This window comes from Tursiops truncatus, chromosome 11 (assembly GCF_011762595.2).
Source record: "Tursiops truncatus isolate mTurTru1 chromosome 11, mTurTru1.mat.Y, whole genome shotgun sequence".
Classification (NCBI taxonomy): Eukaryota; Metazoa; Chordata; class Mammalia; order Artiodactyla; family Delphinidae; genus Tursiops; species Tursiops truncatus.
In genome coordinates, this window is record NC_047044.1 from 90,358,981 (window position 1) to 90,378,315 (window position 19,335).

General features: G+C 38.4%; 1 protein-coding gene across 9 annotated transcripts in view; it reads left to right on the forward strand.

Moving 5' to 3' along the window:
* Positions 1-19,335, forward strand: part of EPS8 (EGFR pathway substrate 8, signaling adaptor) — a 206,080-nt gene that overhangs the window by 153,274 nt on the left and 33,471 nt on the right. For 8 of the 9 annotated variants that reach the window (XR_012324515.1, XM_073789010.1, XM_073789011.1 and 5 more), the window contains 6 exons: positions 5,456-5,604; positions 8,254-8,437; positions 12,831-12,964; positions 16,608-16,707; positions 17,537-17,680; positions 18,814-18,849. Coding sequence is in view for 8 of the 9 variants with exons in the window: in XM_073789010.1 (XP_073645111.1) it covers positions 5,456-5,604; positions 8,254-8,437; positions 12,831-12,964; positions 16,608-16,707; positions 17,537-17,680; positions 18,814-18,849 (747 nt within the window). In the remaining variant the exon portion in view is untranslated. The remainder of the gene's footprint in view (positions 1-5,455; positions 5,605-8,253; positions 8,438-12,830; positions 12,965-16,607; positions 16,708-17,536; positions 17,681-18,813; positions 18,850-19,335) is intronic. The other variant, XM_073789005.1, reaches the window with a different exon arrangement.

A 19,335-nucleotide genomic window follows, 5' to 3' on the forward strand; every position in this document is an offset into this window, starting at 1 on the left:
GGATACTAGTGTTTCAGTATATACTAGTATGTAATATAAATGGCTTGAACAATATAGAAAATTTTCTCTTTCTCACAAAATAAGCTAGGTGTGAGGAGTCCAATGCTGGATGGATGTCTTTGCTCCGTGAAATCACTCAGAGGTCCAGATTTCTTTCAGTGAGGTGTTCCTCCATCTCCTGAGCTATCTCTGATTCAATCACTTATTCATTCATTCATTTTTTCAACAAATATTAACTGAGAGCCTGCTATGTGCTTGGCATAGGAACAAAACACATAAATTCTTATCAGGACTTATGTTGTAGTGTGGAGGGGCAGTCAATAACCTAAATAATGTATAAATAATTCACCCAAAATAAATGCTATGTGGAAAAATACAGCAGAGAAGGAGAACAGGGAGTGCTGTGTGTTTGTGTGTGTGTGTGTGTGTGTGTGTGTTGTGGAGTATTACACTTTTTGAGTAGGGTTGGTTAAGGGAATGACTTACTGAGAAGGTATCATTTGAGTAAATGAAGTGAGGAATGAGTCATGCGGGTTTCTGAAGGAAGAGAATTCCAGACAGAGAACAGCTAATGCAGATGCACTGAGATGGTAACATACAAGTCACGTTCTTGGAAGAAATAGGTACCGTGACTTGAATAGAATGAGGGGGGAGATCTAAACTAGAGGGAGATGAGGTCAGCAAACAGGAGGACATATCTTATTGGTCTTTATAGGTGATTGTGAAACCTTTGACACTTTGGGAGGGGTTTCAGCTGAAAAGGATTGCTCTGGCTGCAATGTTTAGAAATTTGAGGGAAGAAGGGACTGAGCTGGCTATGGAAATAATCCAGATGGGAGATTATGTTGTTTGGACCACGTAACATTGGAGGTGGTGAGATTTCATTCTGGTTTTTTTTTTTTAATTTTTTATTTTATTTATTTACTTCCTTAATTTTTTTCTCTTTTTTTGTGGCTGGGTTGGGTCTTCACTGCTGTGTGTGCACTTTCGCTAGCTGCAGCAAGTGGGGGCTACTCTTTGTTGCGGTGCATGGGCTTCTCATTGCAGTGGCTTCTCTTGTTGCAGAGCACGGGCCCTAGAGCATGTGGGCTTCAGTAGTTGTGGCACACGGGCTCAGTGGTTGTGGCTCACGGTCTCTAGAGAGCAGGCTTAGTAGTTGTGGCGCACGGGCTTAGTTGCTCCGCGGCATGTGGGATCTTCCCGGACAAGGGATTGAACCCGTGTCCCCTGCATTGGCAGGTGGATTCTTAACCACTGTGCCACCAGGGAAGTCCCTCATTCTGGTTATTAAACAGAAGCAACACGATTTGGTGGTAGGTTGGAAGTGTTGTGTGAGAGTCCAGGATATCTCCAAAGTTTTGGCTTAAGACTGGAAGGATGGACTAATTATTAACTGAAATGGGGAAGACTGTGGGTAAGGCAGGTTTGGACCAGAAGGTAAGGAATTCCCTTCAGACAGTGTCAAAAGTGACTTATATCCAGATGGAGAAATTTGCATTGGTAGTTGAATGTATGAATTTGGAGTTCAGTGGAGAAATCAGGCCTAGAGTTATAAATCCTGTGCATGCAAAGCCAAGAAATTGGATGATGTCACCAAGGGAGTGATGATAAATAAAGAAGAACAAGGGCTGATGGAGCCTTAGGTAATTTCAGTGATTGGAGAGTGAGAAGAACCAGCAAAGAAGAGTGAGAAGAAGCAGGAAGTCAGGAGAAGCAAAACAGGAATATCATGGTAGGTATCCTGTAAGCCAAACGAAGAAACTGTTTCCAAGAGGAGGAATTGAGATACTCTGTCAGGCATTTCTATGGTGGAAGCTGACTTACCTCCCTGTCCTTGTAACAGTAGTACAAAGGCAAAGAATTGTCTTTAAGGAGGTGACTCCAAACTTAGACAATTTCTGCTGTTATCCAGTTGGCGGGAGCTCCCTCATACGGCCATCCCTAACACCAAAGGCATGTAGTCTCCACCAGAGTGGCTATGTGTCCATCTAAAATGTAGGGGCTTCTCTTTCTAGAAGGGAGAAGAAGAGAATGGATACTAGGGGGACAATTATCAGTCTTTGGGAGGCCCATATGTGCCAGGTCTAGTGATATGTACATAATACAGATTTTCCCCTGGAAAACTCCCTTCTTGCACATGTGTTTTTTTACATAAGGTATAATTTTTGAAGATAACAAAATGGTGCATTGGAAACAATTCCTTCTGTGAAGGAGCTGGATGTTTCCATGAGTTTGTCCAGCAAAAGGTTATACCACTTGTCTCATAGGCCGGGATCCAAGATACACATTTTCGTTTTCTAGATTTTCAGTACCCAGGTATGCTCTTTTCTTATACGTTTAATGAAATAGGTGCAGTAATATACTTCCCTTCCCATTTTCCATTTCTTATATTTGCAAACGGTCTAATAGTGGTTTTTCCAAGCTAACATATACCACCATCTTCTCCACAGGACAGCTGGGAGAATTAGCTGAAATAACATTTGAGTGCAAAAACAAAAGTGCTGGGATTTGGGAAAAGCATGGCAACAGAAAGCAGATGGAACAGCTGTTGGCCTTACACACTGACAGATTCCAAAAGAGACTGGGCTACAAGTCACCCTTTTCTACAATTCCACAAGACCACAAATTTGATAGGTCATTCCTCCTTTTGTGGAGAGGGCAAGTGAGAGAGGAATGGAAAGAAGGCAGAATCTCTTTCTTTTAAATACTTCTCGGAGGACAGAGTTTCCTATTTGATGGGCCAAGACAGGGATGTGTGGAGTGGTTTTTTTTTTTTTTTTTTTTTTTGGCGGTACGCAGGCCTCTCACTGTTGTGGCCTCTCCCGTTGTGGAGCACAGGCTCCGGACTCGCAGGCTCAGCGGCCATGGCTCACAGGCCCAGCCGCTCCGCGGCATGTGGGATCTTCCCGGACCGGGGCACGAACCTGTGTCCCCTGCATCAGCAGGTGCACTCTCAACCACTGCGCCACCAGGGAAGCCCATGTGGAGTGGTTTTGAATGGTTCATCCTGTCAAAAGAGCAAATAATTGCTTTGTAGAATAATAATAGCAGCAATGATAATTGTTAGTAGTGTGATTATTTCCATGATTTTTTTTAAAGGGTAAGAATGGTAACTGTGAAGCAGATAAATTTCACTAATTTGATTTAGAGCATATGAAGACCATGGTCATTGAGTTCTTTAATCTTTATAAAAAATGGAGCAAATTCAAGCATTTCTCATAGGTTTTGCTTGATTATCAGAAAAAAACGAGACAAAGAATCCAAGTATCAAAAAGGGATAAATCTCATCCTTCTTTCCCCAAGCGTAACTAGACAAGACCTGAAGTAGAATATGAAATGAATATTGCTTACAAACATAGGAAAGTACGTAACCTTATCAACATGAATGTCAGAACTGGGTGATAAGCAATTGGAAGGTGAAAGTCCGAGCCTACATCAATAATTTATGAATGCTTCCGCACGTTGTTGCTATAAATAGAGTATCCGATTTCTACTTGTTTAGTTATTGTTGAATAATTGTTGCTTTTTAAGCTCTTTTAAAAATTAGATCAAGGCCATCCATATGCAAATAAAGTGATGCTAGCTCATTAACAAAATTTTTATTCTTTATTCAACACATTTGATACTATCTTAGTTTGAGTGTTAGGAAGTATTGTTTATAAAGCAGTTTTTGCCACCTCTTCTCATTCCTTTCACAAGTCTTTCACAGATCATAAGTAGATATCTAGACATTACACAGAGTAGGACTATAAAATAGTGGGACTGGTTTCCCTAACAGACAAAAATTAGTCTTTGTGATCAGGCTATGTATCTGAAAACATTGCTTTATTTTATATTTTCTTTTCTCAAAAATGACTCCTTATTAATGGTCTCCCAAACATAGTACTTCTATTGCTTCTTTTAATGTTCTGTCTGCGGAGTCCCAGACATTTCACTTGGACAAGAGATATGGAAAGGAACATTAATTCAGGGCCTGCTACCAGTCAGACAAAATTTAGTGGCTTTAAACCTTGAGTGTCCCTCCCTGTATCCTCAGCATCTCCACGCAAGCGTACCCACAGCACACACGCAGGCATGTGTGCCTACTTACATTCTTCAGAGGGAACTATGGCCCATAGCCTTTTATTTACTTTCCTTTGTTCCATTCCCTATTCCCACTGTTAAACCAAAGATCTTTAATATTTCTTTACTTCTTTACTATCCCTCTCAGTTATTCCTGCTTATTTATTAGCGCTTATAAGGCTTGGACGTTAAAAAAAAAATAAATCACTATGCCAGGCTTTCAGGGTAGGTTTTGTTCTCAAGTAAGGGTATACCCACCTCCTTTATCCTTCATCTTTTCTTTCACTTTTTCTCATTCATACCCCTAACCCTGTGTCTTCTGCAGTTCAAAGTCAGATAAGTTTTGGTCCAAGCTCTCAAGGGAGGAGAACTGAAAAATAAGGCCCAACTTACAATGGCATGTGTAGCTGATATGCATGCTTGAGGACCCCAGGGTGCCTCAGAGTTACACTGTGGGGTTAAGAAGGGCTTCTCAGAAGAGGTGATACCCGAGGAGAGTTCTATTTAAAATGATGGGGAAGGGCCTTCTGAGGGCTGGGACACAGCATGTGCGAAGACACAGAGGAATAAAACAGCATAGCAGGCTCAGCACCCCTGGATGACTGGAGAGGAATCGACTCTTGGTCAGGAGCCATTCAAAAAAAAAAATCCCTTTATCCTTGTGCCGTATCTCTGGAAAGGTGAGATTTTTATAAAAGGGCTCTGGTTCCCGCTCCAGGAGATTACCACTCCTTAACCAGGAAATGGCCCCCAAGTAATAAAATTGGAGCAGCTTTCAGACACCTACTTATCATCATTTTGCTTATCAGAGAGTAGCACCTGTTTATTTGTTTTTGCTAATCATTAAGTTATCTCTTTTAAATCAGGGCAATTTCCTAGAATTAAATTCTGGGAAGAAACACCGTCGATTCGGAGGACCACGTCTCATCTTTTCTCTCCCCTTTCTCTCTGGATCCTTTATTTTTGTATGTCTTTATAGACACAGCCATAGACTTAACTCGAGCCTCGCTTCTCCCTAAAGTACTCATTTCTGGAACCATATTGTTCAAGTTTGACATAATAGATTTTCCAGTAGAAATACATATATATTTTTTTAAGGCAGCGATCGTTAAACCAGCTGACTTAGAATTCTCTGGATAGCCATTAGTACTTCCCAGGCAAAGTACAGTCCTATGAAGCCAATAGATAGATCCTGTGAAAGTTGTTAATCTATTAACTTTTCATCTTAGATGATTAGGCACCATTGGGCTGGAAAGACTGCTCTGGATGAAGATTTAATTTGAGTATATAAAAGCTGCTTGTTTTTATCATGGGTTTTTTTTAATCTACACATTTTGAAAATGTACAAATAATCATCATCTTCTTGCTAAAAAGTGATTTGTTGCCATTTTAGGTTGTGCAGGCCACAGGAGGTCCTGAACTAGCCAGTTCAGTACTCAGCCCTCTACTGACTAAGGACACAATCGATTTCTTGAGTTACACTGTCAACGTCGATGAACGGCAGCTGTGGGTGTCATTGGGAGACTCGTGGATGAAATCCAGGTAAACATATATATGAGTCTAGCATCGAATACCTATAATACTTTAAGTATTGTTCTTTGTCTAGTACATGAATCTAGTGAGAGATTTATTTAACCTTCTATGTATGAAGGAGTAGGTGTTGTAGATGAAAAAGGCTAAACCCTTAAAAAGCTGGAGGTCTAGTGGAGAACATAGAAGTGTGCAGTGTAAGATACGATGAGTACCAGGGGTGACTCATAAATAAACTGCTGTCACTTGGCAAGATGGAGTCGTCAGGAAGAGGGTTTAGAGACGAGGGTGCTTAGCTTTCAAAGAAGAGCTGGCATTTAAAATCAACAGATAATAACACTAGGAGGTATATGTGTATAAACAAGGGTGCACATACAGTGTTTGCTAGGCACTCTTCCATGCACTTTACATAGGTTCCATTTTTGTGCTATTTTACGGGTGAGGCAACTGAGGCAAAGACAGGTTAAGTAATTTGCCCAAGGCCACACAACTCGTAAGCGACAGACCTGGGATTTGAATCCAGGCAACCTGGCCCTGAAATAGATGTTTGTAATTATTTTGCTCAGCTGCCTTTCAGCAGGATGAGTAGGATTTCCACAAATACGTAGCAGGGAAAGGGCCTGCTCAGTAGAGAGAGCAGCATGACTGAAGCCATGAAGCAAAAAGTCAAGAGAATGGAGCGTGAATGTGGGTTTAGCCGGAGTATAGACTTTGGGTAGAGGGGGATTGTGGAGGATGGGGAACGGAGGAATAGTGATGAATGAGGTGTACAGAAATGAGCAGGGCTGGGTTCAGCCTCCCAGTGCCACGCTAAGGAGCTGGAGTACGGTTCTGTAGGCTGCGGAGAACCAATAGCTTTGTGAATAGGAGCGTGACACAACCAGACCTTCGAAAGATCAGTCTGGTCATTGAGTCTAATAAGGACACGGACAAAAGTTACTAGAGGCGTGAGGCCCCTTGGGACGATAATGCAATAGTAGAGGTTCCTTATTAATCAGCATTCCTTGGGACTAGAACCATGGTGGTGGGAATGGAAAAGAGGAGGGGATACGTTTAAGAATTGTATCTCATCAGTAAGGTGACTGTGGAAAAGAAGTCACTAACAACTGCAGGATTCAAGTTTGCTGAGCCAAGCAAGTTATAAAAATATTTCTCATTTCATTGTATGTGATTAAATAATTTCTGCTTTCCTCATTTATTTGAATCTTTTTATTTCTCTCACTACTTAGAGGAAATCATTCAGTATGGTCACTTGAAAGTTTGTCTTCGTAATGCTTTTAGGCTAGCCTGAAAGTAATGGACCAATTCATATTTTTTTTCTGCTGTTCTTCTATTGAAATATATATAAACCATTCCCACTCAGATTTTGGACTTTGGCACCTGCTTGTGTGGGAATATGGTTTACACATGGAGTGGTTTACCAAACAGAAGATTCTTTAAGGGCACTGCAGTTGTTGCTTTTTGATTGAAAATGTTATGTAAATTTATTTCTGCATATTATTTATATATTAATGTAGCATATTGTATCATTTATATATCATACTATGTAAAAACTGGTTAAATAGATTTCTTAAATCTATTAGATTTATGTAGGTTATGATTTTATGGTAAGCCTAGGTAGGGATCTTTTCATTTTTTTCCCATAAACCCTATTAAATTTATCAGATCTCATAGTACTAAAATAGTTCAGGGTTTTTAATTTCTTTGTCTTGGGTCCTACCTCAAAATGAGAAAATTAATGACTATTAGGAAACCTACATCAAAAGGAACTCATATTGTTAGCCCTTGACATGAGAAAATGGTCATTTCAGATCCTAATTATTTAGAGTATTAGGAAGTGAATATACCAACTTAAAAACTCATAAAGATAAAAAAGAATCCTAAAGGAACATAATAACCAGAATCATTTCATCACAGTGGAAGTATAACCTGAAGAATTAAATCATGTGTGAAAAATAAAACAACATATTTTAGCAGAATTTAATAATGTCTCTCCCAGTTATTTTTGTGGTTCATGAGTGATTAGGAGCTTATAGGAATAAGTCTCAGAGTTACTAAGTAATGAATGGGTCATGATTATATTACAGATTAGTACTAACTTGATTTTACTGATGAAAACCTAGCTGATCCATTCAATTTATAAAATCAGTAATGTGCTTCATTTTAGGGGACTTCATAACTTAAAAGATCATGAGCCTTAAGGATATTGTCTTCTGTTTGTCTTTTGAAAAATACATCTCGTATCAGGAGGCTTCATGATGATGGGAGGGGAGTGAAGGGAAAGACGAGGATCAGAAACGATTTGATGCTTAGAGAAGCTTATGTCCTAAGTTCTCACCAGACTTCTAGCTTCACATTCCTTTCTCAAATTGTCAAAGATGTATATTTATGTTAAAAGGTTGAATTAATGGAGAATTGAGGCAATGTAGCGAAAGCAGATCATAAAGTAGAATTCAGACTTCCTTTCATTGTATCAGCATCAAATACTAGCATAAACATGTTTACCTTCTCTGTTTGGATAGAAAGAGGGCAGACTACGTGTGAATTGTTTTTGTTGTTATTTGTTTTTGTTTTTTTTGTGGCTAGCCTTACTGAAGATCATTTTGAGCATGGAGGTGTTTCTTAATTTTGCTGTTCGTATGTCTTAATGTCCTTCTGCAGAGCAGAGTGGCCAAAAGAACAGTTTATCCCACCCTATGTCCCACGGTTCCGCAGTGGTTGGGAGCCCCCGATGCTGAACTTCATGGGAACATCGGTGGAGCCGGATCTCTATCAACTGACTGAGTCCGTGGCAAACGCAGCAGAACAGCATCGCAAGCAAGAAACAAAAAGATTATCCACGGAGGTAGTCTTTCAATATCATCTTTTGTGGGAAGTGCAGTAATCTGTGTGTTCTCTTGTAATTCTGATTGTGAGTTCTCCCTTTACTGATCTGAAGATTGTTCTCAAATCAATGACTAGATGTCCTGCTGCTCTTAGGTACCTCTCACCTCTTTGTCATGGTGACAGTTGCTCTGTTTCCCTGTGAAGCCCAAACCCAGCCTGTATCACACCTCACAGCCTGCCAGCTCTCCTCCTTGAGCCCTGGTGATCCCGTCCTTTGGACTGTGTACTTTCCCTGCTTATCAGGGAATTGCCCCACTGCTGCTTGGTCTGTTCTTTCTATTTTCCTCTCCTGTCATCAGACCCTCAAGACAGTTCCTTGACCCAGGACCTTTAAGCCCCTCCCAAGCAGCTCTTTCCTGAATGTCCCATTTCTTTCTTTCTTTCTTTTATTTTTTGGCCTCATTCTAAACCTCCCGAAGTCCTATCAACCTGGCTAGAAGGCCAAAGCTCCTCCTGGACTCCAGTCCCAGGTCCAAATGATGACTTATAACACTATTACATCCTGAGGAGATCATAAAATATAGTGTATCTTTTACGATCTTTAGTAAGCTTTAGATGATGATTTATTGGGGGAGCAAATTGAGGGATTGAAATTGGGTATGATTATCTCTTCACATTCCTTAAAAATGATTTTTCTATGACAATTCTTGTTCTGACAGAAAAGAAAATTAAACACTACCTAAAGCTGAACCAAACTGAGCGGACGATCACAACCCAAGGAGTTAGATGAATGAGGTCTAGTTTGAAGAAGCAACAGAAAATTAATGACTAGGTCCTCCTTGAAGTCCTGTTCATTTCCTTTATTTAATTCCTTAGATTAATCTTCTCCGATCCCTGTGGGTATTTACAATGTGGCAAATATGATATCAAGGAATGAATTAGGAAACTAGAGTATATCCTGACTTTTAGGGAGAAACATTTATATAAATTAAACTTCTTAAAATCGTTTCTTTCGACAATAGCCATAGTATTATAGAAGATTGCTTAAATTCTGAAACTTTAAAAATAAAGCAAATATACTTCTCTGAAAGTAATATTTTTCTACTGTAATTATTTTTTCCTCTGGCTGCATATAATGGTACCGGTGGATTCTGTAACTGCCCTTCCCTCTAACTGAGTGATTAAGAAGGTGACCTCACAGTTCTGGGTGCAGGTTAGCAGACATATGTCCCTAGCTGTATTTTATAGTTCAGACCTCATCACAATGAATTTTCCTTCCTCATAAAGGGAAACTTTTCTAGAGTAAAAAAATGTAGTCAAACATGAAATTATGATACACTTGCTGTTGCCTTAGTTACAGCTGAGTATTTTCAAATCATAGAAATTTCTAGTTTACAGTCCTCATATCTTAAATAAGAAAATATATCCACTTTATAATGCATGCCTCAGAAATTCACTTTTGTGAGTTCTTTTTCAATTTGTTTATTTAAAGAGAGAGTAATGTGTTCTGGCTTCCAGTATAAAAGTTTGTCTACTCTCAGAGAATAACTTTCAAAGAAGAATTATTGAGAATTCTTCCTCGTAATGAGTTATCATTTTCCTGTTGTAAACTATTGTCCATTTTATGGCTTAAGCACTTATTCAGAGGTTTGAAAAAAATGAATTGAAAAGCACCTGCTAGCAGTTCTATGGGATTTTATATCTTAAGATTTTGTTGGAAAAGAGACCAAAGTAATGGTGACTTAAACATGTGTAACATGCAATCGTCCCCAGAAGAGAGATTTTATTATACTTTATTGCACCTATAATAAATGCATTCAGAACAAGACTTGGGTGATTCAGGATCTGGTGGCATAGGTGACAAGGCATGACAAATATGGGTGGCAGTACTCAGCTTCTTTCCTTTCTCTGAAGCAGCAGCCGCCCTGAGCAGTGTTGTGTAGTCATCACAGTTAGTCACTTGTCATCATTTCTCTCCTCCCTTCTCATATTGCCAGTCACTCTCAGGACCCAGTGACTTTATACTGTCCAACCTCGCTGTTATGTTCAGAGCCAGGCAGAAGGTGTGGGTGATTCTGTTTCCTCAACTCCTCCCTTTTATAACAGCATTTAACAACAACAAAAAAAATGGCCTGATCATGTAGGGAAGTGCTAAACTGAATTAATTAAGCCATTTGTTCTTTATTTTATTTTTTAATTCCAGCTTTATGGAGGTGTAATTGACAAATAAAAATATAAGATATTTAAAGTGTGCATCGTAATGATTTGATGTATGTGTACACTGTGAGAGGACTCCCCCCCATCTAGCTAAATAACACATCCATCTCCTCACATATTTATCTGTTGTTGTTGAGAACATTTAAGTTCCACTCTCTTCGAAAATTTTAATTATATAATACAGTGTCATCAACTATAGTCACCACATTTTTATTAGATCCTTAGACCTTATTCATTTATAGCTGAAAGTTTGCACCCTTTTACCAACCTCTCCCTCTGTCCCCCACCCCCAGCTCTGGCAACCACTTTTCTACTCTCTGTTTCTATGAGCTTGACTCTTTTTTTTACATTCCACATATAAGTGATATCATGTGGTGTTTGTCTTTCTTATTTCACTTAGTATAATGTCCTCAAGGTTTATCCATGTTGTCATAAATTGCAGGATTTTCTTCCTTCTCATGGCTGAATAATATTCCGTTGTATATACATACATACCACATCTTACTTATCCACTCATCTGTGATGGACACTTAAGTTGTTTCCAGATCTTGGCTATTGTGAATAATGCTGTAGTGAACCTGGGGGTTCAGAATTCTCTTTGAGATCCTAGGTTCATTTTCTTCAGTATTATACCCAGTAGTGGGACTGCTGAATCATATGGTAGTTCTATTTTTAATTTTTTGAGAAACTTCCATACTGTTTTCATATGGCTTCACCAATTTACACTCCCACCAACAGGGCACAGGGGTTCCCTTTTCTCCACATCCTTGTCAATGTTTGTTCTCTCTTGTCTTTTTGACAATAGCTGTTATCAGGTATGAGGTGATATCTCAGTGTGGTTTTGATTTGCATTTCCCTGATGATTAGTCATGCTAAGCACCCTTACATATACCTGTTGACCATTTGTATGTCTTTGGAAAAATGTCTTTTTAGTTCCTCTGCCCATTTCTTAACTGGATTATTTGCTTTTTGCTATTGAGTTGTATGTGTTCTTTATCTGTTTTGGATATTAACCTCTTATCAGATATATGATCAGGTATATGATTTCTCCCATGCTGTAGATTGCCTTTTCACTTTGTTGCTGGTTTAAGCTAAGGTATTGAAATGGTAAAAGTTGTTTATCTGTATTTGTACGTTAAGTGCAGTATCCTGATATATATTCCACAGGAGTAATATAATGCGGGTACTTTGACATCAATAGCAGTCCATTGGAGACACCTCACCTACACTGTCTGTGGATGAACTCAGCCCTACTCCTGCCAACTTTGTCATTTGAATTAACTACAGTAAATGTGCATTCAGAACTTTTCTAAATCATTCCCAATTTCAAATATTCTGTCCCAGTGAATCCATAAACAATTGAAATTCCAACGCTTTAGGGTCTGTTGTGCGTCCACCATACTTCATTTTACATAAGGAAACAATACAAAATTCATAGATGAACTTTTTTGGTTTGTTTCTTTGTTTTTGCCCCATAGCTTTAAAGCCATGCTGCTTAATGGGACCCGTAGATTTCGGTTCTCCCTCCTGGTAGCCCGTTAGGCTCATGTCTGCGTTGTGTTAACTGCAAAAAGAAGTGGCTCCAGCTTTGTCTTATCCTGGACTGTTGACTCTCAGGATCAATGTGTTTTTGCGTTTCTGTGTTTTCCTTAACAGTAAATCCGATAATAGTGCTGCCATTTAAAAAAAATAAAAAATAGTGTCCATATACATTTAAAAAATGAGAATAATGAGAGAGGGTGGTATAATTTTAACACATAGAATTCAGATGATTTTCATGTGATAGTATTTACTTTGCTAGGGTGGTAAAGGTCTGTTTCTTAAACATAGAAAGCAAAAGTTAAGGGTTTCATTGTTGCTGTTTTTAAACCAGTTTTATTTTATACAAGTTGTTAAAGTCTGCCTAATACCAAAATCACCTATTACTGAAATTCCAGAGGAAAGAATTTATTGCTTTTATACAATAAAAGCATTGGGTATTTCCTGAATTAAGATTTAGTCTTTGCACTAATTACTTTTCTTATTATAATTAGGTCTTGGGCAAAAACCCTCATTTCATAATTTATTAACATGTAATAGTCAATCACTTGAAAATGAAACTGACCACAATGTAGTGGAGGGTTCTTGTTAACTGACGTCAGTGCTCATTCAAATAGTATTGGTGATTCTTTAATCTTTCCTCCTCTGTCTTTCAGCACTCCAGTGTATCAGAGTATCCTCCAGCTGATGGGTACACAGTATTCAATAACATTTATGGAAGAGGGCCCCATCTGGACCAAGGGGAAGCTGCTGTTGCTTTTAAGCCAACTCCTCAACGCCATGTAGATAGGTAACGTTTCATGGGCATCATTTGGAGAGCTGTGGACGATTATCTCTGGTTTAGTGCAAACAGAGGTGCTAGCGTCTGCACTGTTCACTGCTTCTTTGAGCTTTCCATCTAGTAATTGTTTGTTAAAATTTCAGTTGTTCCTTTATAGAGCTGGCTTTGATGAGCAAAGTCTCCAGTCTATAATTCTAACTTAGTGCAAATGCCATTGGATAACTTTCCATTTTTTAAAAGATGCCTCTGACAGAATCTGTGAATTAAGAAGAAGAATTGTTTTGAAACTCTCTAGTTTGTACCAGATGGTCTCTAAGGATCTTTCCAGCTCTGTAACTTTTAAAGGAAATAACTTCCATCTTTATCTCCCCCAATAAAAACAAACAAACCTTCCTTTAGATAGAAGTATTTAAACTAAGTATAAACTGAATATTTAAACAGAATCAATGCCTTATTTGCCATTTTTACCATTTCATTTTTTATATTCACTTTCAAGGTTTACATTTCATTTATTTTCCCATATTTTTCTCTCTCCAAAAATTCAATATAGGCAAAAATGGAGAATTGAGATGGGGAAGAAATAAATTGAATTGAAATAGGGTCACTTTTTCAATCTTGTTTGCAGTGTAAACTGCATGTGAGGTTTACATAGAGGCCAACCCATACACATAAGAGAAAGAAAAAAGGTGAAATATTGATAACACGGATATGGGAGAATGATCATTAAGATGAAGTGGGGTAGAGAGCTTGTCCTACCCCACTTTGAGGTACTTTCCTACCTCAAAGCCTGTCTTACTGTGAGTGTTACATGCCCTTAATTTCTCTTCAGTATATTCTTTTCTTAATAGAATCTAAAGAAGGTGGGATTTAAAATTTTGGTTTTTTGTCAGGGATGATAACAGAGGTAATACTTAAGTAAAATGATGTGGAAATGATACAGTTATTATTCTAAGGGCACCAGTAACGTATTAAATTCAGTACAAAGAAAAGTCGTCAATGAATAATACATTTTGAAAATGCCAACATATCAAAGAAGTTTGAATTGTAGATACAATTTTTAGGAGATACAGGTGAAAATCAGTTTTGAAGTTTAAAAATTATTTCATGGCAATTCTTCTTGAGAAACTTGTTCTTCATCCTAGTACTTTCTTTTTCCTTTTTTTTCTGTCTTAGCTGTCAGTATTCTAGAAATTATTTCAGATTAGTGAAGGAAATTCCATGGAGGGTTATTCAAGTATATAGATCTTAAGACTGTCAATATTTAGCCAGAGAAATAATTTTTTTAAAAGGAGTAAATTGTATATCTCAGTTGCCTTTATGGGTCCAATTTCTCCCCTAGGCTATTATAATAGGAGCTGGATAGTTTAATAGACAGCTGGATCATTGATGTTGCTAAGAAAATTTGTCATAATTATTGAAAAAACTGTCTGAAAGTTCTGGTCTGATACGTAATACAGAGGTTTGGAATTTGTTTTTACAGTAATTATTATTCATCTTAAACTCTATTACATGCCAGGAATGCATTAAATACCATATGAAGTATATTCACTCTTCAGTGAAATTACAGTGTCATTTAGGGAAACCACCTATTGAATTTAGCACCCTCACCTTTGATGGATTATAGTTCGCTGCTATTCAAAAGCAGTTCATGTTTTAGAGAAGTCTCAGATTATTGCCATCTCTGTGTCGACTCTGTATCAGCTGGGTATCTGTAACTCCAAATCAGAAACGGAGACCATGCATTTTGATATATTCTAGATCTCTTAAGAAACTTTGGTACATCTGAAAAATTACAGAGTGTGATTTTCAGATTGATAACTATGGTCAGTGTCACACCCACATTTAATCTATAGAGGGCAAGAAACTATAAACCATAAATATTTGTAAATTCTAAAGCACTTTGCAAGTGCATGCTGGGCAGTCACTTCTGAGACATGCAAGATAGCAAAGACTTCAACGAGAACTACAGTCAACTTTTCTTTTAACCAACCCACTGATTCATCTACACAGTGGCAGAGAATTATTCTTCCCTTTGCTAAACAGTACATTCAACTCTCTGTTATCAGCAGTGATTTGGAGACAAGAACATGAGGGAGGAGAGAAAGATAGAAAACTGAAGTTACTGCTGTTTTGCTAACCTTTGGAGTGATTGAAACACGTTTCCCCCTCAAATGAAATTTTAATGGAACGTGATCATATAAAACTGGAGATAGGGGTAGGAAGTCCATGGAACACAGTTTAAAATTTATTATTATTAATAATATATAATAATTATTTGGCCATAATTTCACTTTTTCCACATTTTCTTAGTTTTTTAATATACCAAAAATTGCCTATATGGTTTACAGGCTATGATTTTCCTTTGTTCCTGTTTCTCTTCTCCTGGAGTTACTATCCAAGAGGTAGCAGATTACCTATGATGACAAGATATACTGTGCCCACAGCTGTCCTGCAGGCCCCGCTGTGACTCAGTATTCCAGACAATCTTGGTGGGCAGGAAGCAGAATGGCCACTTGACAGAGGAAGGATGACCAAACATCATTAGTGCCTTCCTGCTTTTTCTCTTACAAAGGAAATGTGGGGATGTAAATGGAGGAGATGATTAGGGAGTAAAATTAGTTAAAAAATAATTAAAGTTATTATTTCATTATTGAAACGAAGAGAATATTATTACGTTGTTGATATACCAGGTTTTATTATATTATATAAAAGTATTTTAAAATTATGTTGTTAAATCTATTAATGGCCATTTAATGATTAAAAGAAGTATTTTGGGGCTTCCCTGGTGGCGCGGTGGTTGAGAGTCCACCTGCTGATGCAGGGGACACGGGTTCGTGCCCTGGTTTGGGAAGATCCCACATGCCGCGGAGCGGCTGGGCCCGTGAGCCATGGCCGCTGAGCCTGCGCGTCCAGAGCCTGTGCTCCGCAACGGGAGAGGCCACAGCAGTGAGAGGCCCGCGTGCCGCAAAAAAAAAAAAAAAAAAAAAAAGAAGAAGTAGTTTATTTTTAAAGTTTTCTTTTTTAAAAAAATACTGCTTAACCCATTAACAAATTAACTAAAAAGTGTTATTACATAACCCATACCTTCCTTTGCAATTTGGATAACTGGACAGGGCTTTCCTGAATATTGACACTTAGTCATAATTTTTTCATATATATTTGGTTAATGAATTGAAGACATTGCTTGAATTAGTGAAATCAACATATAATTTAAATTACCACTTTGGACATTATGTTTAGTCTCCTTTAATTTTATGAAACATGGTAACATCGACCATTACCCTGGTTCTTTCATGGTAGAAATGCTGGCTAACAAAGCAGTATCCAGTCTTTTGGATATTAGATTTAACAGACAAAGAATTCATAGATTTGCATTCTAGATTTGGCTTGGCACTAACTAGCTTTGTAATTTTGCATTATTTATTTTTACCCTAGCCATAGTTTGTTCATTTTAATGGTAAAATCTCCAAAATATAATCAAATCAAGTACTCATATTCTCATACTCTATAAAATATAATAAAATTAACCACTATCTAAACAACTTATCCAAATGGTTTCTGGTAGGCACTGGCTTGCCTTAGTGTTTCACTTCTGCTTTCAGCCTTTAGGAAAAGCTAGCAGAGTGATTATCTTTTTTCTTTCTTTTTGTAGAAATTATGATCCACAACCCAAGAAATATGCCAAATCCAGGTATGACTTTGTGGCAAGGAACAACAGTGAGCTCTCAGTTCAAAAGGATGATATCTTAGAGGTAATTTTACCTTTTTTATACTCTTAATAAAGTGGATTTATTGTATTCCTTTTCTGGTATATATCTAAACCTTCCTCAAAGAAATGCTGAGGTCAAGAAATTATTCTTCAGTGTTAGTTTGTTTTACCAAGGATACACAGCATATTATAGATACCTATATCTGTTTAGGCGGGGTAGCTCCTTTATCTGTTTTTTGTTTCTTTGCGGGGGGGGGGGGTTGGATTTCTTGGCTTACTTTGCTCTCTTCCTCCTTCTGGCCTTTATTCATTCTGGAATCAAGGCTGGTCATCTCTTCAGATGTAGATGCACCATAATATTTTAATAAGAGAAAACATTTCCTCCTTCCTATTTTAGGACCCTTGCACAAATGTAACCAGCAGTGAGTGTGCTAATGGTTTTGGGAATAATCTCCCATGACTCTCAAATTTCTTTCTTCAGTTATAACTGAGACTTCATCTTCTTTAATATATAATATGGCATAGTTACAATAGTAAAAAAAAATGTTTTTATACCTTTCCTCTCTACTCTAAGGATGGAGACAATAGACCTTTTCCAAGTAACTCATCTTAAGTACTTCAAATACCGCAAATGGCTAAGCATTCTTGGGAGGTAATATGGACCTTGGGTAGAGTGATACCAAAGCTGTTCTATACTAGTAATTGTAATTCTTAGTGTAATTCCTGACAGTCATTTAACCCACAGTATGTTGATGCTGAGTCAGCGTATTAAAAGTGAAAACATTTTCTTGGTCAAAGAATAAAAATCGAACTTCCTTCGTGGTTCGGTTTGGGTACACAAATGCCGCCTTTATTTTCTTGCATGATGACAGATCCTTGATGATAGGAAGCAATGGTGGAAAGTTCTAAATGCAAGTGGAGATTCTGGATTTGTGCCAAACAACATTTTGGATATCGTGAGACCTCCAGAGTCTGGACTGGGGCGTGCGGATCCACCTTACACGCATACCATACAGGTAATTACAATTTTTGAGCAAAATTTAAGTTTTTCGAATTTTCAAGTTCATCTTTCCTAAACAGGGCTTAAACACTTTTTATGTATTAGTCATTTTGAGATTTAATTGACTGTATAATTTATACCTTTTTCCTAAGGCAACAGGGGGACAGTGGCTAGGTACATAAGGAAGAATTATACATATGTTTTTCTGATTGACTTCTTCAGGAAATTGCTCAAAATGTTTATCTCAGTGACTGTTCCTCTGAATGCTATTTTTTTCTACCCTATAATATTTTTGACATTTGGAGAAATAGTATTTCTGCCTCTTTACTCTTACCCAGAGCCCTCCTACCCAAGGAGCCTGATAGAGGATGGCCCTGAGACAGTGGCTGGAGTGTCTACCAGTTCATCTTCACCAGCCTTTGCTCTCATCCTCTATATAGACTTTGATTATAGCCTGTTTACTTTCAACTTTCCAACTACCGAATCCTAATCCTTTTTTAAAAACTGCCTTCACATGGTAGACCCTCCACCCAAGTTTCAGCGCCATTGTCTTTCTTCAGATGTGGTAATCACAAGAGACCAGGGCCGCCGCCATGTGCTTCTGAATCTGTGACAGGATCTCTAGAATCACACCTGCCGGCAGAGACGGAATGGATGGACTGTCCCATGCTTAGCCTCTGAACCTGTGGTAGCTACTTTCTCATGCCCCCAGGAAAATTCTTTTCATTTTCAGAATCTTGAGCAAAAGATCACATCTGACCCCATAATGATGTCATAAATTTGCGCAGAAGCTGAAACTGCATAGAATATGCAGTGAAATAGTGAAATTTCATGCCTAGGCTAAGTAAAATGCAGACTGTCCAAACCTAGAACTGTGGTCACGTGCTGCTATGACCATTCTGTAAGGATTTCTGCCTCCTCATGGCATTCAAGCCCAGCGCAGGCCCTGCATGTATCCAGAGAGACTTCTGCCCTTATCAGAATTCGAGAATCAAGGAAACATTTAAAATAAAGGATTGATGTACAATTTATAGATCTTGATAACTTAAAGCGGTGGCAGTGGGAATTCTGTTTGCTGTGCTTATGTTTGGGCTGGCCTGATGTGCATATATATTATGTACTTATGTTATGTTCATCATTTGTCATTAGCTATTGATGCCAAAGAAGGAGTTTGAGTTATTCAAGGTATGGTCTACTCCATTTCCCATGGATTTTTGAAGTGAATTTTCTAACTTAGACTTAATACCTGTTTCTTTCCTAAGTTCTGTCTTTTCTGATTTTTGTGATGTGGTTACCTGACATAATATAGGCTTCTGTCTGGTTTGTAAATACCAATTCTTTGTGTTCTTTCCTATAGAGGTTTTCACTGAATGCCTTAAGCAGTGTTAAAGAGTGTATTCCTAAACCAGTGATGGAGTGCATTCCCTTTCAGCTATATGAACTGTTTTGTTTTGTTTTTTTTGTGGTCGCAGGCCTCTCACTGTTGTGGCCTCTCCCGTTGCAGAGCACAGGCTCTGGACGCGCGGGCCCGCGGCCATGGCTCACGGGCCCAGCCGCTCCACGGCATGTGGGATCTTCCCGGACCGGGGCACGAACCCGCGTCCCCTGCATCGGCAGGCAGATTCTTAACCACTGCGCCACCAGGGAAGCCCCTGAACTGTTTTTAATATT